Source organism: Nasonia vitripennis, chromosome 2 (genome assembly GCF_009193385.2).
Source record: "Nasonia vitripennis strain AsymCx chromosome 2, Nvit_psr_1.1, whole genome shotgun sequence".
NCBI lineage: Eukaryota > Metazoa > Arthropoda > Insecta > Hymenoptera > Pteromalidae > Nasonia > Nasonia vitripennis.
This window is the reverse complement of record NC_045758.1, coordinates 14028227-14044280: the sequence shown is the minus strand read 5'-3', so window position 1 is coordinate 14044280 and position 16054 is coordinate 14028227. Positions and strand designations below refer to the sequence as shown.

Sequence of the window (16054 nt, the reverse complement as noted above, 5' to 3'; positions counted from 1 at the left end):
AGAGGTTTCCACGAGATAGCGCAACTCGCAAAAAGCGACGAACGAAGCACCTCGAGATGAAGCTCATTAACGCCGGACTTAATGGCCGCAATTATTCCCGAGAGCTGCGCGCCTTTTAACGCGCGGGTCAACTGAAAAACTTCCGTCCTTATCCGCGATGCTCGAGGCGAAAGGAGCTACGCGTGCGATTGAACGTGATGATTTCAAGTTGTATAGAAGTACAGAATCATTACGTAGTATAAAATGCAATTGAAATCGCGAACTTTCCGACTAATTGCAAGCTCGCCAAGGGAATACATCCAACGTTTTCGAGACCGTTGAAGAAATTCTAACGAACAGGCTTCCTCCTCCCTCGGCCAAGTTCACTTTGAATCTAATTGTTCGCGGATCATAAGAAAAAGTTGGCTCTCTCGCGATCGAACGGCGCGCTACTCTCTTTAGTGTAGGAGAGAGCTTTATTATAACGTCACGTGATGAAGCTCGCACCGTCCGAGAAAAATCGATTCGCCGGGCTTGCACTTTCGTAGCGCAGCGTAGCCGCACGCGGTTAAACTTGTGTCTTGAAATCTGCGAGGATTCCTTTCCTTTTTTACGCGCCAACCGGTGATTTATGACCCAAGAGAGGGGGCTTTTTACGCGAGGGCTTTCTCGAGCCGCTGAATACGCTGCTATGGACGTAAACTGCGAGAGCGAAAAGTTTATACTTCGCGAGAGCACTATTCTCGAGAAATGCTTTTTTTTATTCGCGGGCGAATTTCAATTTTTTCTGAAAATTTCCGGGTCATAGGAGAAAAATTCCTCGTCGGAAAACAACTCGATCAGGCCGCCGCGGGTGTAGAGACGGGCAGAGAGCCCTTGGGAAACGCGATTTCTCGCCAATCCCTTCGCGAGAAGAGCTGAGCAGAGAGGAAGAGAACAAATATTGATAAGAACCCCCGGTTAACGCGTGAAGAAACAACATCGAGAGAGCTTTATAAGACAGCCGCGCGCCTCCGGACTCCAATTTAACCTCGGCAAGTGAGCACGACTATGGTGGTAGGCGCCTATCACCCGCGTTCGCTGTATATTCACAGTTATGTGCCGAATCGATTTTCACGTCAGTCACTGCTCGCGCCCTTTTCTTTTAATTCCACGCCTCGAGAGGCCACTTCTCGATCTGTATACACCGGGCATTATTACTGATATTGCTGTCGGTGCGAAATTTTCACTCGCTTATATTTGTTCGATAATTTCATTCCGTGTGATATCTGCGATCGGAGGGTATAAACGGGGTGACTCACTGCGCGGAGTTATGATGAGTTGCACAACTAGTCGCGAGGGCTGCTCTATAGAGAAGGTAAGCGAATATAGCATAACGAGCTGCGGATTGCTAGAACCGCGCACTTGCCAAGGACTTAATTTAATCGCTGCGAGAGTCGCTAAATTGAAAGGTTAATGTACAGAGACTCCTCGCTAATTAACGCTTGGAAATAAAAATTTGTATACCGCCGGTGTATAAATCCACTCCTCGATGTTCCCGGTAGAACTGAGCGATTATGTTCGCGGGAAAGCTCTCATTCCGAACTTGGGTATTATGTAAATCGCAGAAATTTTCTCCGACTGGCTTTCTCTAGCTCTCCGAGTCGAGCAAACTTGTTTACGAGCCATTAAAATCCCCCAACGCTTCATCTCTCGGAGCTATACGTGGCCACCACGGGGTTGTGGAACAATGTTTTCCCCTAAATAATGAAGCCCCCGCTATACAGCCGGGAATAAAATCGGCGGTTGTTTAAATTCGTCGACGGCAGCGCATTTTTACGGACGAATCCAGCGGTTATTACATCAACGCGCGGCGCGATGACTTAAAAATCACGTCCGAGAGGAACAGAGCCAGATTGCTTCGCTGCGCTGTCTCTGTAATATCATAGCTGGCGAATGACGAGAGAGAGAGAGAGAGAGAGAGAGAGAGAGAGAGAGAGAGAGAGAGAGAGAGAGAGAGAGAGAGAGAGAGAGAGAGAGAGAGAGAGAAGTGGAGCTATATAAAGCTTGGCTGGGAGCCAGAGGAGGAAGAGGAGGTGAGATATCCCGCGGGTGCCTAGCAACAGGTTGCTCTATATCCTCGAAATTTCACGAGCTGTTCGCGCTGGGGCTCTCTGTGTACACGCGATCTGCGTGCGAGAATTTTTTTTTATTTTAAGATTTGACGTGTAAAGCGCCGACGTTGTAGTAACGACGCTTTTCAAAGGCGTGTACTTTGACGCGTGGAAATTGAAAATAATTATTAATTCCGCGTAACGAGTTCGTTAACCGCTCGGCGGCAATTTCGAAAAAATCGCGTTAGGTACCTCATTAGAAACGGTCATGCCGCGAGTGAACTTCTGTCGCTCCGTCGTTTTAATAGTCGGGCAGAGAAGAAGGAAAAAATGAATTCGCTATTTCGCCGTTTTTCGGAGTAATAATTTCAGACCTCGAGTTCGATGCTGTAATTAAAAACGGCGCGTCCCTCAAAAGCGCAACGGGAAATATTTAAAATTACGCGATGTATTTCAATCCGAAGACTGTCTCGTTGACCGAGTTGCAGAAAGCCGTATGTCCCGCGAGCGATTCCGATTTAATTTTCGCGGCTGTAAAGTACACCGCGTGAATTTGAAATGCATCGAAAAATCAGCTCGGTCGCTCACATCGCGCATTACATAATGCCGTTATAAGAGTGCTTCGGAATATGGAGATGCGCAACCGGTTGAATATCCAATTTGCGGCCCGCGCGCCGCGAACGATTTGATTCAAGAATCATTAGAGCTGCGCATCAGGCCGCACTGTTGTTCGCGATTACGTTACGCGCGGCCGGAAATTTGACGTTTTCAAAGTGCGCGCAATCAGCTCGTATTGTAATAATGAATATTCGCTGCGCGGCGACGTAATCCCCTCGCGCGCGCTTGTTGCGGTAAGGTATACAAATAGTGGCGGGATTTTTAATTATTGGTAAACTGTAGGGAGAGTAAATTTGTAGCGTTCGGGGTGTATAGCTGCGTATGCATACTCGGAAAATAAGGTGATTCGCTGAATGTAGGTCGTATATCAGTCTCGCTCCATCCGCGCATTTATTAAGCTTGGGCAGATCTCTCTTTAAAGATAACGAATTTCGCTTGAAAGTATATAAACTTTGAAATAACTAGTTATGTACTCGCTGTATACTCAAAGACGGAGAGATACGCATCTGCCGGCTTAATTTATACGGAAAAATCATGCCTCTCAAGACTGTATACTCAGAAAATGCAATAGCTTGTGTACGTTCGCGGAATGGCAAGCTTTCGACCGTATATTAATCCAAATTTCAACAGGTAGCAGCAACTATAAAACGTCACTCCAGATTCGGCCGTTCGGATACACACACAGCTGAATTCGCAATTATATGCCAACGAATTCCGTTACAATCTCGCTGCACTTTTTGCCCTCGTTTCGAATACACGAGGCCATGGTGGAAATTAATTGATAGAAAGGGTCCACGGGCGATTACACGCGTCGTCCGAAAGTTCCTTCGACTATACGTTGCAGCACGTGGCTGTACAAAGGCAAAGTGTGCCGGGAAGTTTGCTCATTCGTCGGTGGCACGGCGGGAAATTGAATCGGTTTTGCGAATATTCTGCAATCGATAATTTTCCGGCCGCCAAAGTTGCGAGCGAGCGAGCGCGTGCGTGCGTTTAACGCGATTATTATAAAGCGGCCGTGGATTGATCGAAAAAGTGAGAATCGTTGTGTAGTTGTACAGCGAGAGACAGGTAGGCACGTGTTGCGAGATCGTAATTATGTATAGCTTGAGGGCTTATTCTAATGGCTGCGAAAACTCGGTTAACCCGTCAGTTTGTTATTTATGATTGATCAATTTAGATATATGTATAACTATATAAACCTTAATGTATAATTATATGGTTATAGAGGAAAACTGATAGCTCATATAACCGTATGTGAGTATTATACATTGTGAATATTATTCCTATTTATTATTATACCAAGCTTTAGAGTAGTCACAAACCAATAACAGTTTTGGACTGGCCTCAATGCAACTTTCTGGCTCTTGTTTCAAACAGTACACTCACATGAAAATTCGTGTAAGCTAAGACTTACCACAAAATTAGCCGCAGCCTATTATCCTTCATCATTTGCTTTGTCCGGTATCGCCAAACTCCAAAATAATCGTCACCGCTTTAGATTCCATCATTCACCCACAAAAGCTCCAACCTAAACAAAACTGCACACGATCCGAACGCTAAACATCCGAGGCACCTCTTTGTTAACGCCGCTTCGCGTTACGCGGTAATTTTCGGCTGCGCATCTAATGCGCGCGGCATTGTTACACCACATCCCGCGCATGCCGTAATCAATTTTTTTTCGGACACACACGACCAACAATACACATCCCCGGCTGCTTTGTATACGATGCATAATTCATTAATCCAAGAGCAGCAACAGCAGCGCTGCAGTGATAAATCGACTTTGTAACGTGTACAACCGGCGGCGCAGAGACGCTGCACGCGGAGTATTAAGGAACGGCGCATTGTTTGTCGCGCATCGATAACCAGCACAAATTAGCGCCATCCGTCATGTACCGAGATCGACCCTGTATGTATATCATTAGCAGAGCGTAGACGCCTCCGCTGTACACATAGGTGTCTACGTGTATGTAGTGCACAGTTCCGAAATGCTGCTCTCAGCGCGAGTAATTCGAGTGAATATATCGCGCGCGTGGCACCAACTCGTAATGAGATTTCGAACTTGGCACTTGACCGAGTGCGAGACACGTGCGCGAAAGGAGTACAGAGATAGTATATAGTCTTACGCGCTGGAGCTTGTTTTTGGTCGCAACTACTGCGCGTAGCCGAGAGAGGGACTGCATAATTACTCGCTGCCGCTGCTGCTGCGTCCATTGTGGAGTCCGTACGTGACGTTCGGCTGCCCGCGCGCTGATGGGTAAAGTTGCGGGGCTTTTTCGCGGCGAGAGTTGTTTTGGAGTTGCTCTTACGCGCCACACGCGCCTCTGCTGTTTCTGCTCTCGAGTCAATGGATTAAAATGTAACGAGCTTTTCGTATTTCGCGGAAGACATCTGTGTTCAGTCAAACGAAATAAGGACCTTATCGTGACAAACCGATTTTTCCAATGATCGAGACGCTTACAGACTCGGGGAGAAAGCAGCGCGAGGGGATTTCCTATACTCGGCGACGCGTCATCGGCGGAAGAAGATTCCGAGGGAAAGGAAGTGTTTTTGCGGGAATATACTTATATCGAAGATTGAATTGCGACCTAGACGCGCTTCGCAATTTCCCCGCGAATCTCGGGGGCGTCGGCTTTTTCACACACGCGCGCGTACGTATACGTGAATTTTTTTTTCCAGTCCGCTCGGCAATCTCGTGAAATAATGCCGCTTGAGTTATTACGCTCGTTTAAAATGCATAGAGCCGGAGAATTGTATTACATTCGAGATAATAAGTGGCAGCGGTCGCGAGAGCCGAGTGTATAGGCTCCCTCTCTCCAGCGTTGTGATTGGAATATGCTAATTTCGAGCGCGGGAAATCGAAATTTCTTTCCTCCATTCGTTCGAGAAATCGATTCATTGTACATGCAAGCTTTCTTCTTATCTATTCTCATATACGGCAATACTGTATAAAAAAAGTTACAAATAACACGTCTATAAGACCCCGTCGATGCACGCGATTGATGGACCCGCAGTCGATCTATCAATTAACTACCTCCCGCGCGTCCATCAATAGTATACGAGCACAGAGGGAAAAACTCGCGGAAAAAAGCAGAACGTCGGCACACACACACACACACACACACACACACATCATGATGAGTGATATGAAAGCTGGCGCAATCCGAGGCTCAGTGGGGCGCACGAAATTTGATGATCATAATACCACGGGCCGAGTTTCCGCATCTGGCCGTACAACCGTCGCCCGCTAATTCGTTCTCTAATTCGTTTGATGCCGCGCCGCAGTCGCGATGAGCTCGCTGCAGAAATCAAGTTTGCGCGGCCCGCCGCAATTCTCAACCGCCGCAGCCGGGCGTGAATCACGGCACGTTATGGACTTGCATTCGCAGCGTGGGTACGTCAGCTCGAACGAAAAATTCGAAAAAGAATATACTGTAACGATCGTTCCTCACTATAACTAGCGGTCACTCCGAACGACACACTCGCCTACGGCGAATCAACAGTCGGCTAATCGCGCGCCGGCGGAATTACAAAGTCAAATTTCGAGTCTGAAACAGCGCGAGGCGTCTCACTATTTTCCGGCTCTCTATATAGATAGAGAATTGCAAGAAGAGGAAGGGGGCGAAGCTTTCATCTCCTGATACGGAAATTACTGCCGCTGAGCCGCTGTGATATGCGATGAATCGAGCACCCGACTTTTTGCTTCTCGTCTCCCTCCCGCTTGTTTTCTTTCTTTGCATACTATTACGCGTGGGAGGATTCGATCCCATTAGCCAAATTTATTCCGCGACGATGGAGCTGTAACGACGCTGCCGTTTGATCATCGAAGACGATTCGCGCGAATATAATTTCTGCGTTCATCATACTTTATCAATATACGCGTACGCATGATTCTTTACGGACCGTCTGGTGTAACGTCCTGATAAAAAGGCCGATAATAATTCTCGCGCGCAAGTTCGAGGCATAAAGAAGTTTACGGCTCGATGCCATTTGCATGCGTATCTTATCGAAACTGCATTTAGGCGGAAAGTGCGCAGAAGTAACGTAGCTCAAAAACGACATACTTAAAAACTTCTGCGAGAATATTTTAAAAAATTATCCCCGACGATAAATGAAAAAACAGAGTCGACGAGCACTTTTCCCTCTAACATATATAACAGCTCTCCGTTTATCGCCGCGTGCGCATACACGACCGCGAGCTAGCACACGTTGCGTGACCGCGATATAACGTGCATAACCGCGTATGGAGAAACTTCTGTATGTGTATAAACACATTCATCGCGGATAATTCGCGCAGATCGAAGCTCGCGATATTCGCCTCTCGTGTGAAATATATTAAGCGATTCCTGGCGAAAAATCCGTGTAATAGTATTTTGCTTACAGCGTGTTTGGAATTATATACGCTATATGCGCGTCCGTCAATTGGCGTAAATCCACTTGTATCATCAAATCCTCGAATTTCATTAAAATCAATGTCGCTCTAATCAGTCGGGATATCGGCTGGCTTAATTCCTCCCACGAGAGAGAGAGAGAGAGAGAGAGAGAGAGAGAGAGAGAGAGAGAGAGAGAGAGAGAGAGACAGAAAGAGGCGTAGGTCACGAGGGCGCGACTGCGTGATATATCCTGGATGAAGCGCAAAAGTCACTCGACACACCTCTGAATTCCTCATTAATTCACCGACTCCCCCTCTCTCTCTCCTTCTCTAAACACAGTAGTGTGCAGGATATAAATCGCGTGCTTTTAACGCGCGGATTTTCTCTCCCGAGCAATAAAGTAGTAACGCGGAGTAACGATCTGCTAACGGAATTAATTAGCCGCGGCGACGAGATGTATTCGAATAAATGATGCGAGATTTGTGGCCGCGAGAAATCAGAGCGCGCGTGCAATTAGCGTCGAAAGATAAGTTCAGGGGGGTAATTACGTCCGGCGGGTATCGCGGCGTCCGATCGTTTCCGCCCGCGCACGCACGAGGGCTGGGATTTATATAACAAGGACTCGCTTGACGTTCAAAAATGTTCTCTGTGTTGCAGGATGCTGGGAAGCGTGGGAGGCCGGCACGTCTCTACGCGCCGACGGGGCAGCAGCCCCATGGTGCGTATAGGTGCGGGCCTCGCTGGGGGCCATGGAAACGGCGACGGAGGCGGCCCAGGGGGCCTGCCTCCGTCGGACGCGCCGAGGTACACCAGGCGCAGGACTGCCGTCACCACCAGCGACCACAAGAACTGCGCCCTCGTGCAGACCAAGCTCAAGCTCGGTGACATCATGACGTAAGTGCTTATATTTACATTTGTTCGAAAGCGCGTTCCTGCCGCGGCGATCAACAAGTAGCATTCGTGATATAGCCATCGGTTCGAAAATCCGGCTGATCGTCCGTGCGTCGGTAAGGTCACCCCCTTGCAGCAAAAGCTTTTCCACCCTTGGGTTTCGCGTACCACGCGTCGAGCTTGCGAGCTTACCGAATCCCGCCAGTGCAGAGACGCACCTTACCGACTCCAGGTTCACCCTTACCGACGCTCGCTCCAACGCTATCTTCTCCCCTAGGGGGCTATCAATCCTCGGTATTACACCGCGCGTAAGCCTTATCTCCGGCGGGAAACTAATCTTAGCATCTTCCGGCATACTGGCTGTCCTCGATGAAGATGAACGAACCGCTAAGCCACAGCAACCCCCCGCGAAGTAAACCCGCTCGTAAATCAAAACGATTCACGAGTCCCCAGCAGATGTCGGTGGCAGTCTCCCAGTGCGCGCCTCGGCTCGCGCGTCCGACGAGGCTCAGCCTCGCACTACTGCGGCTGTCAGGCTCCGCGTCTCACTCGCACTGCACGCGACCAGTAGCGAGAGCGGCCCCGGCGGTACAACCCCTTCTATATTATCCGATACACGCCTCGTGCGCTTTGGTCATCTGCTCACGCTCGTGAGGCTCTCGTATATGGATATAACACACATAAAGTCTCCCACCCTTCCCTATACATATAAACGCACTCCGCGCACGCTATCGATTGCTCTTCGATTGTCCGGCGGCGCTACTGTCCCTTATATTTTTAGCCGAGTCGCTGGCCGTCTCGCGAGCTTGATAACGCGTCACGCGACACCCAGTATCATCGTCGGCGTGTCTGCGTTTTCTTTGCGACGCTCTATATGCCTCCAGAGTCTGTCGCTCCGATGTTTGCCGAGACAAAGGGGAAGGCACAGCGTAAGTGCAAATAAAGACGCAGAGCTTTCGCTTTTTCCCCCGCGATTACGATATATAGGGACGAGTGAGAGAGAACAGCCTAGCAGCAGCGTAGCGACAGCGTTGCGAGGGAGGGCCGAAAAATCAATTCCCCACGAGACGGCGACGACGACGACGGCTGCTGCTACTGCTGCTGCGGTGCGCAAGAAGAGGATCTCTCCTCGCGCATTTTTCTCTCTGACCGAGCGATCGAAGGGACGTACAGAATCGCCCGTGGGATATATCCGGTTCGAGGCAGCGGCAGAGGGAGGCGGGCTATAGACACGTACACACAGTCTCTCTCTCTCTCTCTCTTTCTATACTTGGGGGGCGCCCGCCTGCCGCCACCGCCGCCGCCGCCGTGAATCAATACCCGCATTGCGCGTGCCACCTCTCTTTCTCCCTCTCGCGGCGCAGTCTCTCTCTCTCTCTCTCTCTCTCTCTCTCTTTCTCCCGCGCGCGCGTGAGAGACCGACTCCCTCCACAGCGGAGCCGAGGGAGAGAGCTGACTCGAGAGGGCTGCGATGTTCCGCGTAGAGCTTGTTTTTCGACGCTGCTGCGCGGGCTCTCTCTCTCTCTCTCTCTCTCTCTCTCTCTCTCTCTCTCTCTCTTCGCGCTCTATATACGTATACGGTATAAGAGAAGCTAATGAGGACGATTTTCGGAAGAAGATTCTCCACTTTAATCCCGCGAATCGGATTTGCATGAGGCTGCTCTTGAATATTAATTTTTCCAAAATTTTACGCCCCGAGAGCGCTAATAGGCTACGCGCTGCTGCCTTCGTATACTTATATCTACGTTTGCGGCGTACGAAAAGCTCAGAACTTTATGTATATGAAAATCGATGCGATAACGCCGGGCAATTCCAAATTTTCTATCTCGAAAACTCGCGCAACATCGACTAAGCGATTGATCAAGCTCGCGGATGAACGACCCCGCCGCAGCTGCTGTACGAAATTAACCTCTCTCTCTCTCTCTCTCTGTTCGATTCGAAAAATCCGCGCAGCTCCATTATACGTAGCCGAGCACAGCCGATTGAAGAATAATACCAGTCGCGTAATTAAAAATAACCCGCTTTTCCCGAGTAGAGCTCGATTCGAAAAGTTGTACGCAGCGTCGACGCGGCGAAGGGGAATAATTATCGATGACTATCGGCAGCGCACCTTTGTGTCAATACCGAGCGAGAGGCGACGATGTTTGTCGTGCCCAGCCGTGCGGGAGAAAGAGAGAGAGAGAACGAGATGTCGATAGTCGGGGAAAAAAATGGAGATACTCGCTCCTTTGTTCGTTTATTTTTCCCCATTTATTTCCAGATGGAAAGCGAGAGGGAGAGGGCTGCTTTTCAAGTTTGCAAATTGAAACGGAGCACGCTGGGAAAAAGTTTTCATCGTTCTCCGATGCAGAGAGCGCTGCAGCTTCGTATACGTATGCATATCGAATATCGAGGCGCGCTTTCTCTGCAGCGTTGAACGGAGTGAAAACGACGATTGACGGGGACCGAAAAGCTCTCGAAGAGAGCCCCACCGGTACACATACACAGAGAGAACGACGAGAGCCGTGTGCATGCGTATGTATATGGAAGGCCAGCGCAACCGAAAGAGGAAACCTTACACTCGCGTGATCCGGTATAAGGAGACGTTAAATCCCCCGGCGCGAGCCAGCCTGCCTCGTACACGTGCACTGACTGGGCGAACCGGTTGCCTTATTGTGAGTCAATTGACACGTTTACGCTCGCCTCTCGCGGTAATTGTATTTTCTCCCTCTCTCTTTTTTTCTCTTCTGGAGAGCTAGAAGCTCGATTTTTCAAGAATCGCTTCGGCGAGCGCGCGGAAAATTTTCATATCGCTCAATCATCGTCCAGCTACGAGAAAATAACCCATGACGCATCGCGCCGGAGCGGCCCAACGATCTGGAAACCCAACACCCCGTCAGCGTCCGCACATTACTGCGATACTCCTACGCGTCCTGCACACGCGTCTCTCTTACTGCTATACTCTCCTCTTCGTCATCGAGCTATGATGTATAAAGGAAAAAAAATCGAAAGACAGACTCGGCCTCGCTAGCGAGCGAATGCACTTATACGAAGCCCTGCGCGCGTCTGTACACACACGCAGAAGTGGGTGGGTGCAGCAGCACAGCGGCTACCCCCGTGTATACACAGCAACAGCAGCATTGAAATTCGCGTGGCGATGAAGACGCGAATTACACCGCGCGCGGCCTATTTTTTCCCGCTGACCTTTTCCGATCTGCGCGTGGAAATCGCATTACCTCGTTCGCGAATAAATTGATTGAGCTAATTTGTCGAGCCGAGAGAAGAAGAGAACGACGTTCCCCGACGTTGTTGCGTTGCATGCATACAGGGGGTCCATCGAGCGATGACCAAGACCTTGAAGGGGTAAATCATCTATTTCCACGACACACACACACACGGAGATCTTCCGGCGTCAGCAGAAGCTTTGAAAGTCAGGTATCCTCATGATATTCAATCGGCGAAAAATGCAGAGTCCAGCGAATTCCGTGTGTGAACCTCGTGTGCACGTGTAGCGCAAAGAGGAGAGGAAAGGCCCTTTGATCGCCCGGTCGGGTGATTCGATTAGAGCTACGACGAAGGGACCGCCAAGAAAATCGGCGCCTGAGCCACAGTGCGTCGCGCCGTGCGGCTGACCCGAATACATTCTCACACTTGACAAAGTCCACTTTATCGGGGTTGGGAGAGAGAGGACGTTTTGCTTTCGCGACTGGGGAAATTAACTCCTTTCGACTCTGTCGCTGCTGCTGCGATGGTCAGTCGTCGGATTTATGGAGATGGCGCGTGATGTCGAGAGGTTCCGGGAGGATTTGCTCTCGAATTGGGTGTATTAACTTGTTTATTAACTGCCGGGATTCGACTTTCAGATTAAAGCCAAGCCTTTTTTACCCTTTCCCTCTGAAATCTCGTATCCCCGAAATCTGCGTCTGATTCATCACACTACTTCGCAAACGCGAAATCGCATAACATACGAGGAGGGAAATCTGCTTATTAAAACCTGCCAGTCCCTCGGACAAAATCGAAAAAGCCACAGAGCACTCCATCAACCCTTGCCAGAGCCGCGCGCAGTAGCCTTCGCTAGCTTCGTTCCTCGCTCTCTTTTTTCCTCACACGCACACACACACGTAGACGAGGTACACGTCGGAAGCTTGCCTTTGACCTTTGCGCGAGATTATCGCTGCAGATCGCCCGTGCGTTCAATTTTCCCCCGTGTGGCCGAGCGCTCACGCTCTCTGAGGCTAGTTATACACAGCCTCGTGTTCTTCCACGTCTATACGCGCGTGTATAGAGAGTCGCCGTGGATTCTTTGAGCCGGAGAAATTTTCTTCGGGTAGAGAGAAAGCTCGGCGTCTATGTGTGTATAGCCCACGTGTCGCGGAAAAAGTCTTTGTGACTTTATTACGGGATATGGTTATTTGCACCTTATACTGCTGCGCTATACCACTGCTGCCGAGATTGCGGACACGAGCTTTCCGATTTAGATCATCGCTGCCCCTTCTAGAGAGAACGTTTTTGCTACGTTTTAGCTCCGAAGAACGACGATAATAATACGTATATACTCTCAGCAGAAGTAAGAAAGCACAGCTGTGTCTTTATAGCGCAATATTCAAAGTGTGCCCAGGGCGAACGTTAATTTCGACAGAAAAGCTAACGAGCTCGGAAGTCATTGTCGAGCGAGCTTTCAAAACTCCCGGTTGATTTCGGAGAAAGCCGACCGCGCGGCCAAAAAACTATATATGCACAGTGCTCACGCTCTTAAGAGGCCTTATACCTATATACTGTAATGCGCTCGTTTCCCACTGGCGCGTTTTTCGCGCGCATCGGACCAAAAAAAGCGCAGAGCTTTCGTTAAATTTCTCTTTTTTGCGTCGCGCGCGTTCCACTTTATTTATACGTCGTCGTCGTGTGTCTTTTAGAGGCACGTGATCGTAACAAAGGGGTCGTTGCGATGACTGCTCGCACACACAGAGTCATTCGCGAGGCTGCGATGCGCGCGAGGATGATTCTCTTCCGGTTCTATGACTCGCTTTTTTTCTCTTTCTCCACGACAACGACGAGGGCTGCGTATAGCGACACGTCGCGATGATTGTGCGCCGGTAGTCTGCGAGGGTTCTTTTTGCGAGGTGAGGATGTTTTGCGAGTTCACGCTGTACTAATTTCAGTAATTAAAACCCTGGTAGAAACGTTAACGGTTAATAAGCTAAGTTTTGGGCCACTTAGCTAAGTTGTGGTTAACAATTTAAATAAATAAGAGTTTAAACATTATAAATGCATAGATATACACATTAACTCAAGATAAAACAGAACATTTGCTTGATATTTGTCAAATTTTTAACTTAAAAATAATACTGTGTTGGTATAATAGACACGCATCACTAAAATATTAGCAATATTTTGCTTTATTTTTTTACATTCAAATTTGATAATAATGGTCAACTAAATTTAACTTTTTAACGGTTTTCACTCGTTAATTTTCTACCAGGGAAGTTGCCCGTTTATACTAATGCCTGGCTGAAAGTACAGGACAAAAAGTTGCCCATCGAACGTACAAACTCGACGGTGTACACTTGCGATCGAAGTTTCAGCGATGTTTTTTACGAAATCACACGCTCCACTGCCTCCGCAATCATCCTTCACTCGTTTTTCCTAGATATCGTCTCTCGCTTTCTTGCAGCCCTTCCGCTTAGTATACACATTTGTCGTTCCCGCAGCGAGCGAGCGAGAAAAACAAGGAATACAAGGGGAGACGACGAAGGAGAAGCGGCTGCGGCGGTGGCGGCAGCTTTGGAGCCAAAAAAAAACATCGCGTATTTTCGTCTAGGGCGAGAATACGAACGGGTCGTCGTCAGAATTTCGGGAAACGAGGACGAGTGCCGCCGCTTGCGATGTGAATAAAATTTTTATCCGATCGATGCTTTGTGAAACGCTACTGCGGGAGGATTGATGTTTATGAAGTTTTGTTAAATGTATACATCGCTTTTGTTTTCGTCGCGCTGAGACGACAATATTACGTGTGTATGCAATATTACGAATTGATCAACTGAGACACGGAAAACCTTGACGTAGACAGCCGATAAGCGAATAGCGACTCGCTGAACAGTGCCATGATAATCACGCTCGAGTGTATACTCTCCCAAGCAGAAATACACCGCGAAGACTCTCGAAATCTCCCCGCTCCATCTCGTCGACGGCACATCCCATCGCTGCAGGGTGAAATCGGGCCACGCCGGAAAATGGAGCGAGCGAGATAAAAAGCGGCTATGGGGGTTCGTTCGCCGCTAAGAGCGAGCGAGAGAAGCACACGGTGGGGGCAGTGGCTGTAGCCGGGGAGAGTTGATGGCATCGCGCCGGCGCGCCGATGTATTACTCGTCGCCCTGCGCGCAGGAGCAGCCGTAATGTTTTTTTCTTTCGGGAAATTGAATTCGCGCCGAATTTTTCTCCGCGTGGTAAACTCGCGGCGACGATTCAAAATCCTAATAGCTTGTGCACACAGAAAAAGAGAGTGAGGAAGTGACACTCGAGGGTGAATCACAACCACAACAGGCTTATGCCGATGATTCACCGCGTCGACTATCCAGCTCTACACGATTCTTTCCTCTCCCTATATCTCTGGAAAAGGATGAGCAGAGTTGCCAGACGGCGGCGGCGACTCTCTCGTCGCTATATAATAGCGAAAGGAAGGGGGAAGCGGAAATCTGGGTCAGCGCGCTGCATCCCCGAGTGCTGCATCCCCGAGCGCTGCGCGCACTCTGGCGCTAAGCGCGCCTCGCAAAACTCGGTCAAGTTTTCTGCACCTGCAGGTTGCGCGGTCGCCTGCCGCTGCTTTACGCACGAATTGTTGCTGGGTTGAGAGAGCCAGGTCGTCGCGGAGAGCTTTTGTCGGCCGATCGTTCGGGGCGATTGTTTTCAAGGGTTGATTTTGGAAAGTATGCGCGACGTCTCCGATCGGGATTTTTGTTTATTCAGACACATTATCGGAGTACGTTCTTATAAGTATTCTCCCTAAAAAGCTCGCATCATCCAGCAGAAAGCTCCCCTCAATCGAATCCCATACAGCCGCAATCGAAACGACAGCCAATTACCCGCGGCTGATACCTCATTTCCGGAAACACACCACGCAGAACAGCCCGAGGCATCGCGATGTCCATTGCAACGGGCAACAACAATACAACGTGTCGGGGAAACTGGCCCGCAGATGGTGTAGCTATCCGAAGTATAGCAGGCTACTGGATACGAGCTCGAACTAAACCCACACGAGTGCGCATGATTAAGCACTATTTCAAGTTCAGTCTCGAGAGCTGCCAGCGAGTCTCGCAGCGGCAGCTGCTGCATCGGCCTATGTGTATACATCGGCGCCGTACAGGCAGTGGCTGCAGTAGTAGTAGCAGTAGTAGTAGTAGTATCAGGGCTGCCGGCGGCGCTGGCACTGCGGTCGCGTCGGGACGGGAGAACAATGTCGATCTTCGTGGGCGATGAGGATGATGAGGAGTAAATTGCTAATGAATTTCCTGCTTTGTTCCTTCGGTAATGGGCCCGTCGCGCTGCGAGAATTTCCGCGATTTATCGTAACTTACATATTTATATTACGCGCGCTTTGCCTGCCCGGCGTAGACTTTTTCCGGCGAAACGCGCTTTACACAGCCGCGGAGAGCCGGCTGGGAAGACCGCCCCGCGTATAACTCCTCTAACTCGGCTCCGTTCCACTTTCGCACAGCCGAGAAGACGATGATCCGTATAGCTGGCTCTAACTCATGGTGCGGCGTCTTTGACCTAAAACAGAGCCAGAGGCAGACAGAGAGCGAGCGAGCGAAATTGACGTGGATTCGTCGTTTGACGATAAATCGCACGGAGCCGCGCCTTGGGATAGCGCGGGCCTTTCAGTAGAATGAAGCGCACGTCTATATCGCCGGTCGCGTACAAGCTGAAAACTGACATTTCCCATATATATATATATATATATATATATATAGCTTTAAAGAGCGATTGATCAGGAGCCGCTGTCGTATACGCGGGCGCTTCGAGTGGAAAAGTGCCTACTACACGGGCAGACGCGCGGCCGTCTGTGTATCGGGGATAATTTTCGATATATTTCGGTACACGAGGGAGAGAGCAAGAGAGAAGAT

At 49.5% G+C, this 16054-nt stretch overlaps 1 protein-coding gene across 31 annotated transcripts in view; it reads left to right on the top strand.

Annotated features, from left to right (window-relative positions):
* Window positions 1-16054, top strand: part of LOC100121288 (voltage-dependent calcium channel type A subunit alpha-1) — a 117946-nt gene that overhangs the window by 35292 nt on the left and 66600 nt on the right. For 28 of the 31 annotated variants that reach the window (XM_031923507.1, XM_031923506.1, XM_031923508.1 and 25 more), the window contains exon 2: window positions 7721-7957. In XM_031923507.1, the coding sequence (XP_031779367.1) occupies window positions 7722-7957 (236 nt within the window). In that variant the 5' untranslated portion in view covers window position 7721. Of the gene's footprint in view, window positions 1-7720; window positions 7958-16054 lie in introns of those variants that run through there. The other 3 variants (XM_016982970.2, XM_016982965.2, XM_016982958.2) reach the window with 1 other exon arrangement.